The 17,716-nt window shown below is 37.3% G+C and overlaps 4 protein-coding genes across 5 annotated transcripts; 3 read left to right on the top strand and 1 right to left on the bottom strand.

Moving 5' to 3' along the window:
* Window positions 1–137: 137 nt before the first annotated feature.
* uqcc4 (ubiquinol-cytochrome c reductase complex assembly factor 4) lies at window positions 138–1,297 on the top strand. The gene is made up of 2 exons (XM_039671728.2): window positions 138–298; window positions 655–1,297. Exons 1-2 carry the CDS (start codon window positions 219–221, stop codon window positions 1,004–1,006), a joined length of 432 nt encoding a protein of 143 aa, XP_039527662.2. The 5' UTR covers window positions 138–218; the 3' UTR covers window positions 1,007–1,297.
* Window positions 1,298–1,885: 588 nt separating this feature from the next.
* On the bottom strand, window positions 1,886–4,589 carry h3f3d (H3 histone, family 3D). Its single transcript, XM_039671782.2, has 4 exons — window positions 4,476–4,589; window positions 3,341–3,487; window positions 2,630–2,783; window positions 1,886–2,405 (listed from the first exon to the last, which is right to left on the bottom strand). The coding sequence occupies exons 2-4, from the start codon at window positions 3,466–3,468 to the stop codon at window positions 2,277–2,279; spliced, it is 411 nt and encodes a 136-aa protein (XP_039527716.1). The 5' UTR covers window positions 3,469–3,487; window positions 4,476–4,589; the 3' UTR covers window positions 1,886–2,276.
* Window positions 4,590–4,666: 77 nt separating this feature from the next.
* Window positions 4,667–7,641, top strand: c22h8orf33 (chromosome 22 C8orf33 homolog). Its single transcript, XM_039671781.2, has 5 exons — window positions 4,667–5,285; window positions 5,423–5,655; window positions 5,823–5,913; window positions 6,075–6,221; window positions 7,222–7,641. Exons 1-5 carry the CDS (start codon window positions 5,261–5,263, stop codon window positions 7,443–7,445), a joined length of 720 nt encoding a protein of 239 aa, XP_039527715.2. The 5' UTR covers window positions 4,667–5,260; the 3' UTR covers window positions 7,446–7,641.
* A 311-nt stretch (window positions 7,642–7,952) lies between these two features.
* On the top strand, window positions 7,953–17,473 carry anks3 (ankyrin repeat and sterile alpha motif domain containing 3). Of its 2 annotated transcripts, none has more exons than XM_039671779.2 (16): window positions 7,953–8,142; window positions 8,480–8,664; window positions 9,712–9,910; window positions 10,008–10,129; window positions 10,280–10,361; window positions 11,175–11,292; window positions 11,375–11,512; window positions 13,455–13,574; window positions 13,654–13,766; window positions 13,840–13,980; window positions 14,063–14,187; window positions 14,568–14,709; window positions 14,873–15,095; window positions 15,882–15,941; window positions 16,021–16,116; window positions 16,727–17,473. In XM_039671779.2, exons 2-15 carry the CDS (start codon window positions 8,486–8,488, stop codon window positions 16,101–16,103), a joined length of 1,845 nt encoding a protein of 614 aa, XP_039527713.2. In that variant the 5' UTR covers window positions 7,953–8,142; window positions 8,480–8,485; the 3' UTR covers window positions 16,104–16,116; window positions 16,727–17,473. The 2 variants fall into 2 exon arrangements, with proteins under 2 accessions (XP_039527713.2, XP_039527712.2); XM_039671778.2 differs by having other exon boundaries at window positions 7,958–8,142; window positions 8,469–8,664.
* Window positions 17,474–17,716: the final 243 nt, after the last annotated feature.

Here is a 17,716-nt window from a genome sequence, read left to right as displayed (position 1 = left end):
TTTATTCGAATACGATAATTGTTTTATAATAGTTGTATTGTGAGCAGTTCAATCGTATATGTGAAGTGATTAGACAAACTATTCTCTAAAAACGTATAAAAATCAAAGCGGAACTACATTTCAGTTAACTGTAGTTGCCTCCCGGGTGGAATTTGACAGAAGCACACTCGTTACATGACCTGAGAGAGAGAAACGTCTGATATGAAGAAGTTGTCAAGATGTCTAAAGCCTGCTTTAATTTATCACGAATTTCTTTAAGTCACAATGTTTTTACAAGCCGAAGGAATGTGAATTTAAGGTAAGCGAATATTTCGTCCTTGTATTGATTATGAAAAATAACCATTCATCTCGATAGGGTTTGTGCTGACAAATTGCTCTGCGTTGGACATTAATAAAGACAAACATTTAGTTAATTGAGACATTTTTTGTTGATCATTGAAATGTATTTCTTAAACGGATTTCTTTTTTGATAAACACTCTTTTATGATCTCTTAAATCGAGCTGACCTTGGCTAGAGGGACATCAATGTATACATTACTGTATTTGACAAAAAATAAACACTGGATGTATTTAGAATATCTCTAATGGTGTTATATTTAAGCAGATCTATAAAAGTAATGTTTTATTAAATATTCATTACTTTTCTACCTGTAGACCATGTGCCACAAGGATGCTGTCCATTACATCACAGCTTTATGCAAAGTCCAGAAAACCTCCAGATGATAATGATGATGATGAAGTAATAAACCAGCCCATTAAGTTCTCGACCAGCAAAGCCAGTCACCGAACCTGGAATGTGGACCGTTCCCTGGGCAGCAATTACGAGCGTCCCTGGTGGAAAGTTTTACCCATCAGCCTCTTTGGAGTGGGCTTCCTCCTCTGGTGCGCATTCAGGAAAGAGAGCGAGATAGACAAGTCTCTGGAGAAAAACCTGTATGAACATTTACCAGGACTGCTGTCCGATGAAGAACAGGAGGAAGTCGACGTCAAAAACAAACCATCATAGTGGCTTAAGAGACAGTTTGCATTTGTGATATTTATCATTTATTAATGCCTTCAGAAGTAAAAATGCATTCTCCAAAGAGTCAGAAATCAAACTCGTTGAAATGTCAATTGGACCGTCCACACTACGAGTGCAGTGAGATTTATATTGGAAAGCCTAATGGAGAAACTTCTGAATTGCAATTGTGATGTGATTGCTGATTTAGGGATCAGGGAAACTCATGAGTATGGGTCTTCATAAAGTAATGATCTGTATAACAAATACTTGATCTGTATAATAAAATGTGTAAACTTGTTTTAGTGGTTGGTTTTTACTCTAAGGCCTGGTTTCAAAGACAGGGTTTGGATTAAACCAGGATTAGGCTTAAATTCAAGACATTAAGTAGCTATCATAAAGGTGCTTTAGAAGAAACACTGGTGTGCATCTTGACAAAACAATGGCTCTGACTTTACAAGTTGTACAAATCTGTGAAACTTGGGGTAAATGACTTTGAAATTTGAATTAAAACATGACATTAAACTAATTTAGTGAATCTTAATGAAATAAGGGACATCTTTTTTACTGGACAACATGGTCAAATCTACAAGGTAGAATTTTCAGGTCCTAAAAGGCATCAAGTAAACTCATATTAATGTTAAAAATTTAACTTTTTGGACATTAGCATCTAGATCACTGAATTGCAACTTTTGTAATCAAACCTGAACGAGCCATTCAAGGTCGTCAGGATTACTAGAAAAGATATAGAAAGGTGAGTTAGGGTTGGAGCTAAACTCCTCAAGACAGTGACTCTACAAGACAAGTTCTTCTTGATCTAGATGCCTCAAACTTCAAAAATATGGCAAAAGTAAAACAGAATGAAGACAAAATGAACAGCAGCAAGACTGAGGTAGTGGAAAGTTTATTTACAACCAAATGGCCACAATAGAAGAGAAACCCAATATAATAACGATAGAAATCAAATGGACATTCTAATTCATCATGAAGCATGCAGACTAGGCAGAGGTATATGAAAGTCTAAAATACAAACTTTAAAACCCTGAGGAGCTCCCGGAATGTTCTGACGCTGCCCCCCCTACTATCAACTTTAACCACAAGATACCCCTCCCCTACCGCAACTACCAAAAAATACAAAAAATAAACTTAAACTACACAGGCATTTATAGTCAAGAGCGCAAGAACCCCAATGCCCCTCCCACCCGACCCACCCACCCGACAAACCCATCCCTCATATCTTCCTCCACACACAAAAATAGAGCTGAGTAAATGGTAAAGTTTAAGCACGCTCCCCACGGATTCGACGAGCCAACTGGATGTCTTTGGGCATGATGGTGACACGTTTGGCATGGATGGCGCACAAGTTAGTGTCCTCAAACAGACCCACCAGGTATGCTTCGCTTGCCTCCTACAATTCAAAGACATAATATTAGGAGAGACCCAAAATAAAGTATTAGGTCAGGAAGTACATCTAAATATTTGGTTATTTTAATAAATATACATCTTAGTTATGCAAAGCCCTAAAATATTTTATTGGGCTGAAATGGATTACAGGGGCGGTGAAATATTGTGGACAATAGGGGACAAAAATGATTTGATCTGCTGCATTAGGTAGAGAACTAGAAGACGCACCTGCAGGGCACCAATGGCAGCGCTCTGGAAACGCAAGTCGGTCTTGAAATCCTGAGCAATCTCACGAACCAGACGCTGGAACGGAAGCTTGCGGATCAGCAACTCGGTGGACTTCTGGTACCGACGAATCTCACGAAGAGCCACGGTTCCTGGACTGGGGGAAAGGCAGAAAAAAAAAATGCATTTAGTAGCTGTTGGGATTTAAAAAAAATAAAAAATGCAAAGTACCATTATATACACACAATATGCATGTAAAAAATTATATGCAATTTACATGTACATAATATGCACTGCATACATAAAGCATACATGCATATACAAACAATATATTACACAGTATACACAGGCATGATCATGAATCACATGCTTGCATAGTGAAATGTGAATAAATGTACATGCATTTAAATGCATACAAAAAATAATCTATATAAAGGTTTGCATATACATGGACGTGCATATATAGACCATTTTGCAAGATGTAAACACTGGTCCAGAAGCACTTCCTGTTTCAGTTTTTTTAACACTACATAAAAGCTGGGATAAAATACAACCAACAGAACATATAAAACTGAATCAAAAAGTTAAACAAATCTTTAAGACGTTTTCTTTACATGTGAAATAAAGAAAACAGTTACAAACTGAAACGGGAAGTGTTCCTGGACCAGTATTTACATCTAGCAAAATAGTCTATAAACAATTTCTGTTTCTCACCGGTATCTGTGGGGCTTCTTGACTCCACCTGTAGACGGCGCACTCTTCCTGGCCGCTTTGGTGGCCAGCTGCTTCCTGGGGGCTTTACCACCGGTGGATTTACGGGCAGTCTGTTTAGTACGTGCCATGGCACTCTAATGTAGCGGTCTAAAGAGAAACAACAGCCGATAAGATGAACAACAGCCGCGGGGGATTCCGCATGCAGTGACGTCATCAACAACAAAACTCTTTCGGTCCCGCCCATAATGAAGTCATGCAATAAAGAACTTTATGTTTAGGAAAGGACCATAGCAAATTAGCAATACCCTATATGCTAATGTACAACCTGGTGGCGCCATTTAGGATATCAAACATGACCGTGCACCTTAAAGCTGGCTAAATAAAAAAGTTAGATTTTATAAACGTACGGATTTTAAGAATTGATTTGTGAGTAAAGTAATTTGGATAAATGGGTAGAAACGCGTGTTGTAGCGAAACAATAAACTGAACAACTCACAGTGGGACACTGGGTCACACACGCACACACATAACCAAGTCCCATTCAACGCACACACACATTGCCTGAAGGCAAATATCTTCAACGGTAGTCGGTTTCATTCAACCATTCAGCAACTGGTACTACAAATACGCCATGTCCGCTTAAATTAGAGCGAAAGAGATGAGAAACAACCGGCAAATTGAAATGTAGAAGCGCGGAATAATGCAGTAGTGAAGTCCACCATCTCAGGATGAGACACAGACACGTTTCTGCCTTTATGTGTAACATGGCGCCCAAGAACACCAATTATAGCCTTCTCTTTGTCTACACCGACAATTCAGAAACTCCATATAAAAGTGTTTAAAAGAAAAACGACACGTGTTGTTAGATTACGTACTAAAAGCACATACTTAATGTTAAAATATCGAAAAACTTCTAAACTAAAGCACAAGTAAATATGAACTCACGCTCGTTAGCTTAGCTCGTTGCTACCGCGACAAAAATTATCTAAAACCGCCGCTTGCGAATTCAAATACCGAAAACAGACTGAAAGATGACCGGTGTTCTAAAAAATTATATACATATAATCTTTAGAGTGTTAAATTCACGATACGATCGGTGATTTTTAGTTAAATACCGAATGTAAACGATACTTACGATTTTTTGTTTCGGTTAATCCGTCAAACCCAAAACAAGGAACGTCGGTCACGCGCAACGCAAGCTTCCCTATATTTATACAGGCACTGACGTCTGTGCGCGCGTTAAGCCACGCCCACTCCGCCTCTCATTGGCTGAAGGGCCGAGGGGGAGATTTTACCCTTCTTTAGTATTTATTTATAATAGTTATAGCGCGATTTTGATGTACATGTTAAAATACTTTTCGGTTTGTTTCTGCAGATGAATTGAGGTTGTTTAAACGGTTAACTGTTTCCAATGGCTTCATGACTGTTGATCAAAATCTTCGTGAAACATCGGGGTTTTAAAAAGCTTTTCATTTCTAGTCCTGCAGTCGTCGATTAGGCTACATAACCACTTTGTAAGAAAAAAACGTCCCTTACGGTTCATTTTAATAATAACTACTACAAAATGTTATTGATACATTAATGCAACAATCGTTGCCCTGAAAACAATGAAGTTAAATGCTTTTGAGATAATCTAGTTTTTTAGTGCAGTCTTTGTGTTACCATTGCAAATTATCTCACGCTGCAGTAGGAACCTTTAGAATAGCGAATTTGTTATCGGCGGAACCCTTTGATTGATGCGCACATATGTGAATTTAACTCACGAGAAGCTCAAATTTGTAAAATTCAGAACAGAAGTAATATTACCTGACTTTGTCACATTACTGTTCGATTTTTTTTTCCTTAAGTGCTGCACACTTGATAGTTGACCGTTTGTGTATAGACTACGAATTTGGGTTTCAGAAGATTCAAACTCCAGCTATGACAGAGGAGTCAAATGGAACAGGTATGATTTCCATAAACCATTCAAGGGGAATTCATTGAATATACGCGTAATTTTGACTACTTTTGTTTTATTTTATTAAACAATATATGGCTTAGTAACATCCAGATAAATCCTCTCAATTTATATATGCTTTCCAGGAACACCCAGAATGCTGGGAAATGAGAAAAGCACGGATGGTAAGAGTGGAGAGGCGGATTCTGACACAGTGGTGGACCCCAAAACAGCAGCCCAAAGCTCTGAGGCTCCTGCCTGTGCTAAAAAACACAAGAAGAAGAAGAAGAAAAAAACAGCCGCTGATGGGAAAGACAGTCAGCAGAAAGGAATAAAAAGCACAGCTGAGGAAACATCTAAACAAGAGTCCACAGAATTAGTAAGCACAAATTGCATGCTTTTAAAATCAAGGACCACGTAGAAAACAAAACAAAAATGTACATTAAATATTTACATATACTTCATATATACTTTATTTATCAGTGTGTTTGCATGAATAAGCTGTTGCAAAGCAATAAGTTGAGCTTATAACTGTGTGTGTATTAGACTCCCGATGAGCAGCTGAATCGAGAGCTGGACTGGTGCATCGAACAGCTCGAGCTGGGCCTGAGAACTCAAAAAACCTCCAGCAAACAAAGTGAGTGTGACTGTCAACACTACAAATACAACATCTATATATATATACACTTACACAAACTCTGGACAAATATACTGGACCTCTCTCTATGCATATGCTGCGTGAACACTTTTTACGGTAATTACGATATGGCGTTAACACACCTTTATGTCTCCGTTCAGGGGAAGAAGCAAGTCGTGCTCTGAAGACTTTACGAAGCTCCAAAGCTCCTTTGGTGAAGAAGAGGCAGGTAATGCGAGCGATCTCAGGGGACTACAGGAAGAAGATCGAGGAGGAAAGAGCCAGACAGTTCAAGCTCATTCAGTCATGTAAGGCAGCAGCATAAATCTACATTTATATATGCATACCTTTTTTACAACAGGGGTTTTCAATATTTTACATGCCCAACCCAAATATCCTTGTGTGAGGGACCCAGATATTTTTAAATGTTTAAAGGCCTAATTTAAATATTTAGTTTCTATTATGTGTTTTATCTGTTTACTGTGCTGTTGGTTATTATTTATTTCACCATTTACTATTTATTTACTTTAACAGGGTTGCCAACCCCTTTTAAAATACATCAAGGAGCAAAGCGGACACTGACAATTTGCTGATAGAGAAGATAGAGTAGTTTATTTTTTTAAACAATAAATGTGCTCTTTAATTGTGTTGTGAGAGATTGCTGTAGTGGCCATCTCTTCCTCCTTTCTATAATTATAGCACAAAATAAACATGAACATAAGAAGGTATTCTAAAAGAAACTACAACTTTTTGAAATGTCTCATGTATTCGCTCAGCCAGTGTTTCAGGGCCAGGAAAAGCCACTCAGTGTCCATAGTATGTTAGAAAGATTAGATAGAAATATGAACTCTAGAAAGGAGCATTTTGCAAAAAACAACGCACTATATTACATTCCTTGTATCACTAAAAGGTTATTATTATAACGTTATTATTATAAAAACTGCCTCTGCAATTGTATGCAAATCTGTTAAAGGGACCCAAAAAAGAAAATTCTTTCATCATATCATATTTTTACCTGATATACAGTACCGAAATGAAATTTAATCTGATTGAAATCGAGATCGGAATCAAATCACAAGCTTACGAATCATATCAAATTGTGAAATTTGTATCAATATTATAATTCTCACTCTAAGCTGAACTCAGAAGTTGGCAGCTCTGCTTTAATAGTTTTGTATTTATTTGAAGCATTTTTTCCCCCTTCAATTTTACACTGTTTTTTTTTCACCTAAACTTGTTCACTAACCCCTCCCCCTAAACCCCTGACCTTATGCATATGGTATAAAATTGCTGTCTCTTTCCCCATAGCAATGACCTCTGCCCGAGTCACCACGGTCTCTGAGTGCAAACCAGTGTTCCACCGGAGAGCCGAGAGGAACACACAACCCACTGACAAAACAGACCAATCTCAAGAGACGCACACCCTGCAAGGGCCCCAGGAGACAACTGAACACACAGAGACTGATCACGGCACAAAACCTTTTGTTTTCACTAAAACACATCAAGAGTTTTGCTTCAACTTCAATTTGTGACTGTACCCATTAACATCAACCAGCAGGATTTGTGCCTTAAGTAGACATGTGATACTTCTATTGCATGATTTTACTGTACATTCTTTATGAAATTCATTTAGAATAAAATATTGCATATTTTACATTGTACAATGTTCAAGCCTTTGAAAACAACTAATGTTACAGAGTAAATGCAGTTAAAGTGAATACAACCAAAGCTTTGATCACTTTGTGTGAAAAGTTGAATACTATATATTTTTATATAATTTATCATATGTACCCTTTTTCTTTACCAAATGTTATTATATCGGTGGCAGCGTGTTGACGTAGTCTAAGATGCTATGGCAACGTATTTAAAATGCTTAACATTTCATTAGAATTATCAGCTTATTTTAAGGGCGTTATTTCACCTCAAGTTCATGAAAATAAACCTTAATTTTATGTGTAAAATTCCTATTTTAGTTTATCTTATGAACAAACGTGTTGCTGTTTCTCAGTGCTGGAGCGGAGGCTCATGGGACATGTAGTCCTACATTGCGCATTTGTCGTTCAAACTGTATTATGTGAAACCAACAAAAGACTACAACTCCCTGTGTGCTCCATACTACATATTCAACAGCACTGCCCGGTTGGAACACAAAACTTCCTTTGAGTTGCCGCTGCTGTTGCGATTTCTGATAAAAGCTTTGAAAATCGCCACTTGAAAAATTATTTCAAGGTTTGTAAGCTTTTAATTTATTTTCGGGTGCTTTATTTAGTTGCAGGGTTATGCGTTTATGGCATTAACTTGTTGTAAAAAGTTGTCATTTACATATTAAGTGTTTGGTTTAACCAACTTTTTGCATCATAACCATGCTATAAACATAATATGAATATGGATAATAGTATGAGATAGCACAATTGAGTTGAATTGATGCACGGACATTAGCCCTTTAAATGTCCGAGACCAAATAACGGAATATAATTTTGCTGAATAAACTGCAAATTATTTGGAGAGAGTTAAAATAAATAATAACATAAAATACATACTGTAAATATAAAAAGCTCGTTTGCAGAGGAGTATGTCTGAACTGAGCGACGAGGCCAGCAGTGAGTCGGATCAGCTGGGCGCGAGTCTGTCCGTGTGGCTAGCGGACGGTGGAGATGCCCTGATCGGCCCGGAGGAGCTCAACGTGCCGCTGGATCTCCACACCGCCTGCTCTATCGGACAGTATGATGTGGTGACCGAATGCATTCGCAGGTGATTTAAAACACGTTTAATGTTCACATGTTGCCTAGCTGGCAGTCTTTTGCCATGTTTTAGTCCAGTGTGCTTGAAGAAATAGTTTTTAAAGATACAGTCCTGGTTCTCTGAACGTAAGTTTGTGATTGTAAAAAAATAACCCCCCAAAATACATTAATGTTAAAACCATAGACTGAAAAAACCCACAAATGATTTATCCTTGAACATTATTTTTTTATACGTGCCCTCGTAATATTTAATCTAAATAAGTCCCCTCCCTCTTGCAGCAACATTTCTTCTCTGATGACGTTTTTACTGGCGCGAGGGCGGGGAAACCTGTCACTCACATGAGATCCACCAATAGCAAACGACAACCATCCAATCCATTCCCCCATGGACCCGCCCTATTTTTTTCTCTTTCAACAAGCCGTTTCACTCTGATATATGTCACAAAAGGGAAGAAAAGACGATCAAGACTTTAATCAAAATAGATTTAAAAGAAAAGTTTCTGTTGTCAGAACGTTTTTGGTTGTAAAAACAGGGTTTCTGTGGATCTTAAAAAGTCTTAAGGTCTTTTAAGGTCTTAAAAAAAGAAAACAAAACTGGAAGACAAAAAAAAAAAAAGTTTTTTAGCCATGAGATCAGAAGATACAGTGATTCAAGCTATGTCTTTGTAAAATGAATGGACAAGTAATTAATATCTGTTGGAAGTTTTATTTTCAGACTCTGATGTGTTGCTAAAATAACTTGTGTTTCTACCTAGACGTGTATATTTCGACATTTATATATGACGCACGTATTTTGTTCCCTAAAATCTATTTACATTTTATTTACTTGATCTTAAAAATATATTTAAAAAAATCTTAAATGTACCTTCCTAGAATGTCAACATTAATGCTAATACTTACATTACTGCTGTTATTCAGAATCTATTCAGTACATACAAACATCGCACTGTTATCATGCCCTAATAAGGTATTCATGATACCCGATGACTCATTTACCAAACGTTAAAGACTTATTTACAAAATCTCCACTCGTTATTGTTTCCAAATGTTATTTCAGGGGAGAAGTGGATTTGGATGGGAAGAACATTGGTGGTTGGACTCCTCTGATGTACGCAGCGTATATCGGTCACGATAGCATCGCTAACCTTCTACTGGAGACGGGCATCAGTGTCAACACCACCACGTCTAAAGGACTCACACCCCTGATGCTCGCCGCCAGCTGTGGAAACGAGAGCATCGCCCACTTCCTACTGCAGGTGAGACTTGTGTTGAGAATTTGTTAACCGTGACGAAGAAAAGTTGTTTCTTTCTCAAAGCCTGTCCAATACCGGGCGAAACGTTCTCTCTGCACAGCACGGAGCGCAGCTTGAATGTAAGGATGTGCACGGATGGACGGCTTTGTTGCACAGCACGGCTAATGGACATCAGCAGATGGTCAAATTCTTATTAGAGCATCACGCCAATGCAAATGTCAAGTGAGTAACATTTGCATTCATTAATACCATCCTACAAGGAAACATGATATTATTCTCTCCTTCTTTCTTACACACACACAAGCTGTATACTTTGCACAATATGCGCATTTTCTTCGAGAGCCATTAAATCTTTGACCTCTGTCGTCACAGAGAGCCGCTGTCAGGATTTACACCACTCATGGAAGCAGCGGCGTCGGGCCATGAAATCATCGTTCAGTACCTCCTCAACCATGCAAGTGTGACTTTACTATGAAATATGAAATATTTAAAATATTGCATGAATGAATGAAAAAGTTTTATTTCGAACATGTAGAAAAAAACAAACAAAAAAACTATTTTTAACTTACACATGTCCGAAAAGGAGTAGGAAGAAGCATAAGCTTATTCAATCCTACCCCATCTTCAACTAATTATAACTAATTAACCGGTTGACCGAACATTTTGATCTATTTGTCTCTACACACCAAAAAAAACCCAAAAACAACATACATATCTACCTATGTTTATATACATCTTCAATAAAAAATTACATTAGAAAAAAAAAATTAATAAAAAGAGATAAAAAAATGCAAAAATATAAATAAACTATCACCTAACTAATAATCTTCATGCTCTCTATACCTTGCAAATATCATATTTTTACAATGCTTTTTAAACTGAGTACATTGTTTAAGTACTTAACTTAACTTCACTCCACATATCGAAACACAAAAACTTTTTAAAATAAAAAAAAAAAGTATTTTTTTTATAGTAATTTTGGTTGTGCGTTAGCCTGACAAAGAAAACTCTATGCATCCATTACGAAAAATTATCTTTTTTCAGAAGCAAAATTCCCCCTAATCCAAATCTACTTTTTAGTATGAACTGTCCCTCTAATTATTCTTCGCGTAGTTTTAAAAATGTATACTATATTGAACAAAAATTCGAATCTCAATTCAGTTATGAGTCTGTACTAAATGATGTCAGAGCATATTTTACACCCCTTATATAAATATAATAAATGCGTGTATGTTTTTCAGTATTTCTGATTCTGTGTGTGATTCAGGGTGTGCGAACGGAGGAGAGGAACATCAAGGGAGAAACGGCGAGAGCTCTGGCCATGCTGTACGGACACACTAAAATCGCCAGCCTCATCGACATGCACGTCATGAGAGCCAAATCATGTCAGTCACACACCTTAGCGTTTATAATCTTCCTTTTTTATCATACATGCAGAGAATAACACAACCTAACCTCTCTCTGTAGCTCAGTATGAGGAGCTGAGTTCCTCTGAAGAAGAAAGTTCGAGTCCTCGAGTGCGGTCGGCTCGCAGCAGAACCAGAGGACCCAGCATTCACGACGGCCCACAAGCCATCGCACGCTTCAGGGTCGGCTCCAAACACGGTACTCACTCACTACTGTATATATGTGCTCAAAAGTTTGGGGTCGGAAAGATTTTGTTTTTGTTTTTTTTAAAAGACACCTCCTCTGCTCACTGCATTTATTTGATCAAAAAATTATTGTGGAATATTATTACCATTTAAAAGAACTGTTTTCTATTTGAATATATGTTAAAATTAGGGCTGTCAAACGATTAATCGCATCCAAAATAAAAGTTTGTGTTTACATAATATTTGTGGGTGCTCTGTGTATAATTATTTTATATATAAAAACACACACATGCATGTATTATTAAGAAATATTTTCATGTATATAGATTTATATATAATTTATATTCTATGTAAATATTTTATATTCATATTTTTTCTTAAATATACATGCATGTGTGTGTATTTATATATATATATATATATATATACAAAATAATTATACACAGTACACACACATATTATGTAAACACAAACTTTTATTTTGGATGCGATTAATCACGATTAATCGTTTGACAGCCCTAGTTAAAGTGTAATTTACTCCTGTGATGTAAAGGTGAATTTTCAACATCATTACTTCATATGTAGAAACATTTATGATTATTATCAATGTTGAAAACTGTTGTGCTGCTTCATATGTCGCTGGAAAAAGTGATATATTTTCTTTCAGAATTCTTTGATGAATAGGATTAAAAGTTCAAAAGAAGTGTTTATTTCAAACAGAAATCTTTACTCTCGCGTTTGATCAGTTTCATGCATCCTTGCTAAACAAAAATATTAATTTTCTTTTAAAAAAAATCTAAACTTTTGAACAGTAGGGTTACAAATTTTAGGGTCTTTTAAACAACGAATCCTGAAAAAAAAAATCAATTTACACAAAAATATGAATCAGCACAGTTGTTTTTGCAACATTGATAATAATCAGAGTTTCTTGAGCATCGATTCATCATATTAGAGTGATTTCTGAAGGATCATGTGACTTAAAGCCCGACCGATAAAGGATTTTGAAGGCCGATACCGATACAAATATTTGTTGGTTTTAAAATCCGATATATCGGCCGATATTTTTATTTTTTTTTATTTCAAAAACGTGCAACAAAACATTAACAGATTTCCCTAACATTAGTTATTTGGAGTTATTTATGAGTTTTAACTAAAATAATATGATAATGCATTTTAAAAAGAAACTTGTTTCTTTTATTGTCACAAAGGAACAGACTGATGATAGTGGCATTAGCTAGCTTTGTGGTTAGCTAGTCTATGATGAGCCATAATTTAGCAATGGATTACGTCATACTGCAAATTGTAAAACATACATTTTCAATATAACAGACGTATCACAGGAGATGATATGTCTCATTGCTATAATGGTCACGCGCTATTAAAGAAATACTTCAGTCACATTGTCAAAAGTTAAAGGACAGTCAGTCAACTACACTGTAACAACGTAACGTAACTATTACTAGCTATTTCCGGTTCACTCTCGGCTTATTTAACAGCAGCAAAACTGGACATGATAGTCACAAATTTAGTCATGCTTATTTGAGTTTAGAGAACTGATGGGGATGTTCTTTTAATTGTTATTCAAGCAATGTATGTCTCGTGACCAAATCAACGAGTGTTGCCAACAGGAACGGTGTAGAGTGCCCTCTGGTGGACAAACTATACAACTACAACACTCATGAAATGGTTCGAGCGTGTTTCGTCCGTTTTTTTTATTTTATTTTTGAAATATTCATTTATCGGCCATTATAACTACCGATACCGATAGTTTGGAAAATGTCTAATATCGGCCTGCCGATATATCGGTCTGGCTCTAATGTGACACTGAAGACTGGAGTAATGGTGATAATTCAACACAGGAATAAATAATGTAAATAATAACTAACCTTTTGAAATATATTCAAATAGGAAACACCCTTGGTGAGCAGTATGGTATGCATGTTGTTTCATTGCAGAGGTTCCTGTGACCGGATACATGACCTCACGTGAAGCTGGCGACCAGAGCGAGGGCATCTGCAATCGTGACGTCACTTCCCCCATCAACGAGCTCGACGGCCAGAGCAACAGCAGTCGAGGTGAGCGGTTCGGCGAGACGGTCATCATTCCCACCGGTGCATCCGCTCCAGTGTGATTCTGTTCCCACTGTTTGTGTAGACGAGCTGATCTTTGATAACGACATGCCCACCGTGAGGAGCAGCAGCAGCAGCAGCGAAGGCCTCTCTCATCTCCTCGGCCTCAGCAGAGAGGCGTCGCTGGAGAGCAACGAGGTCTGAACCCATCATGCATCACAACACGCATCTCCGACAAAGTGTTCACGAAACGTCTCGGTCATGTTTGCAGGACTCTGATCAAGCGAAGAGGAGCTGTCCACGTCGATCCAACAAACTCCAGCACTCCAAAGGCAGGATTCCCCAGGACAGCTCAGGACACCGTGAGGCGCCGTCGTCCTCTGGACCTCCTCCATCATACACTGGACCCAAGGTGTGTGTGTGTGGGTGTTATGAGGCGATGTGTTCCTGACCTCAGATGCACCAGTGAAGTGTGTGTATCATATGTGTCACAGGATCTAGCAGAGTTTCTGGAGCAGATCGGGTTCAGTAAGTACCTCCCCCTGCTGGAGGAGCAAGACATCGACCTGAGGATCTTCCTCACGCTCACGGAGAACGACCTCAAGGAAGTCGGCATCACGTGAGTCTGCCTTCACAGATTCAGCATGCCTTTTTTATTTATTTATTTTTATATTATTATTATTTATTTCATTTTTTTATTCCAGCATCCCCATGTTCCATGAATTTGATTGATTCAACTTTACTATTTTTTTTTTATTCTATTACAATGTATTTTTTTTTTAAATTGGATTAAAATCATTTAAATTATTTATCATTATTTAATCGGATTTATTTAATTTAATAAAAAATAACTTATTTTATTATTGTAACAAATTGATTTAATTATTTTATATTTTGTGTTAATGTATTGTATCTCATTTAATTTTTATTAAATGTATCTGGTTTATTCAGATTAATTGTTATTTTATTAAAACTAGTTATGTTTTTTTTTTTCCATAGTCTGTTTGGTCCTAAGAGGAAGATGACATCAGCAATAGCCCGTTGGCATAGTAACGCCCGGCCGCCCAGTGATGCGTTAGAGCAGGCGTACGCCGACCAACTGGAGGCCGAGATGCAGGAAATGGCCATTCAGCTTCATAAGGTACTGACCGCATCACTTCCTTTCACGTGAGCCGATGCTATAAAATATATCCTTCCAAACACGTTAAGATCAAAGCTTGCCATGCATACAAAACAGTGCCGTAGGTTAATCACGTAATAACTTGCAAGTTTGCTTTAGTTATTGTGTGTGTGTGTGTGTGTAGCAATGTGTGGAGGTGGAGTCTCTACAGGCTCAGGTGTCTCAGGAGAAGGAGCTGCGTGCCGTGATGGAGGGATGTCTGATGGAGGAGAAGATGTCGTGGAAGAGTGTTCAAGCAGAGCTGCGGGAGAACACACAGCGCGTTCAGACGCTGAGCGGGAAACTACACACTCTACGCAACATTCACACACAGCTCACGCAGGAAGACGCTCGAGCGGCGGGGAAAGGTGTGCAGAACCTGACAATGGTTTTAATGAGTAAAGCTATAAACCTACTGGAAATTCACGAACTACTTCCCAGAATGCATTGCGAATAATGCAATCTTGTAAAAATGTTATTGAAATCACAGCAACTTTTGATTTTATAGAGTATGTTGTATGTGAAAAATATTTGCATGCAAAATGACTAATAATTTTGTTTCGCTATTTATATATATATAAATAAAAAAATACAATTATTTATTAATATATATTTTTAATGGCCTGCTAGAGTTTTGCTTGAATCTGTTTTCTGTTTGTTATTTTGCAAATGAGAAAAAAGGGGAAATCATTGGTGGTTTTGCTTGCAATAAATAAATAAATAAATAATAGTAAATTGGATAAACAATATAACGACACGATATTAAAGGAGTAGTTCACTTTTAAAAAAACATTTGCTGATAATTTATTCACCCCCATGTCATCCAAGATGTCCATGTCTTTCTTTCTTCAGTCAAATCGAAATTAAGGTTTTTGATGAAAACATTCCAAGATATAATGGACTTCATTGGGAACCAAACGGTTCAAGGTCCAAAAGAGAGTTTCAGTGCAGCTTCAAAGGGCTTTAAACGACACCAGACGATGAAAAAGGGTCTTATCAAGCGAAAAGATCGAAAAATAAAAAAATGAACGAATCTTTTTCGGAGTCAATTTGTTCATTTCGTTTGTTGAATGAACCAAATAACTCGAAAAAAGATTTGTTCATTTTGATGTCTGAAGTCTTTTAATAACTGCTGTGATGTGTGTGTGTTGTAGGCGACGGGTTAATGTGCTCTCAGCTGCTGTCTCACATGGAGTCTCACATGGCAGAGCTCGGTAAGACTTCTGCATGTGTGTGTGTGTGTGTTTCCTTCACGTGGACGTGTGTATTCATATTGTGTGTGTCTCTGTCCAGCTGACAGTCTGAAGGAAGTTCTCCACAGTCTCCAGCGTCTGAGCGCTTCAGAGAAAAACACACACAACTGGGAAGATTCCTAGTGGCTGCCAATGGGTCAGTTACTCACACACACACACACACAGCCTCAACATTATGTGAGCATAAACATTTCTATGAAGCGTCAAGTGTACACAAACTGTTTTGACAGTATTCCTACAAGATTAAGAAATGAATACTTGTTCAGCAAGAATGCATGAAGTTGATCAAAAGTGACCGTACGTTACAAAAGATTTCTATTTCAAATAAATGCTGTTCTTTTGAACTTTCTATTCAAAGAAACTGTTTTCAGCATTTATAATAATGATACACGTTTCTTGATCAGCAAATCATCATATTAGAGTGATTTCTGTAGGATCATGTGACACTGAAGACTGGAGTAATGATGCTGAAAATTCAGCTTTGATCACAGGAATAAATTACAGTTTAAAATATATGGAAATAGGAAATGCTCATTTTAAATTATAATAATATTTCATATTTTTTACTGTATTGTATATACATGTATTGTACTGTATTATATATTATATTGCATATTTACTGTATTTTTGATCAAATAACTGCAGCCTTGAACATAAGAGACTTTCAAAAATATAAACAAATCGTACAAACTTTTAGAAGATTTTTTTTCTGAATTATTTTCTAACTGATCCGTTTATCCCCGCAGGACACTCGCTTTTACCGACGGAGGGTGAAAAACCACCCTGAACACACACACACGGCCACGGGAACGGGCCTGAGAGAGCAACTCGTGTCGGTCCAGTGTGACATGAGTTCGGATGGAGATGACGGGGCGAACGAGGAGCAAAGACCATGAGCAGGGTGGCCAAAAAATGACAAGCAGGCGAGGACACTCTCACCTGTGCTCCAGTCACACGGTACATAACTGGTTCATGAGAACAGACCAATCACAGACAGAGCGGAGCCAGAGAATCGTTCAGGAATTGGCCGATAAATACATGTGTGGACACTGCAAGCACAGGCGCTGTTTATTGCTGTACAACCAATCAAACCTCTTGATTAGATTTGTGTAATGCCTATTTAAAGCCTAATAATGTCTAATCTGTACTCTCAATTGTTTGTCTAATCTTATTCTCTTAAATCCTATGTATCCTCTAAGTGCACTCGTTGGGTCTCGACCTGCCATATTCAATGCAAAAATGCACAGAAATTAATTTAGCTGGTGTTTCATCCAGGTTCATGGTTGTATCGCTGGAGCTACTGTCAGTTTGATATTTTTAAAGAGCTTATTGTCTTTAAAATGTGTAAAAATACTCAGAATATCAATTTTATGTGATCATTTTTAAATGTAAATCAGCTTGTTTGTTATTATTTCTCAATGATGAAAAAGTCTGTAATTCTGTCACGTGAATGTACATAAATCGAGTCTGGAAATAAAGCATTTAAATCTGTAGGACATAACGCATAGTCTTTGCCTGAGCATCAAACCGTTTTGGAAGAACATCTTAAAGAGAAAACACTTACCTCAGAGGAGGGGAAGTCAGTTGTGTAAAACATCTAGGATTCCTTGCATAACAAAATAAGAAAGCAAATGGCACCTGCAAAAAAACAAAACGTCTTTTGCTGTTTTATATAGTCGGCTAACATTCAGATCGAATTCTGCCAAAGAAAGTCTTCATGTTCACAGAATGGCACT

This window comes from Pimephales promelas, chromosome 22, assembly GCF_988280905.1.
Source record: "Pimephales promelas chromosome 22, fPimPro1.hap1.1, whole genome shotgun sequence".
Lineage (NCBI taxonomy): Eukaryota > Metazoa > Chordata > Actinopteri > Cypriniformes > Leuciscidae > Pimephales > Pimephales promelas.
The sequence above is the reverse complement of the archived record's forward strand: the minus strand, read 5'-3'. Positions and strand labels throughout refer to the sequence as shown.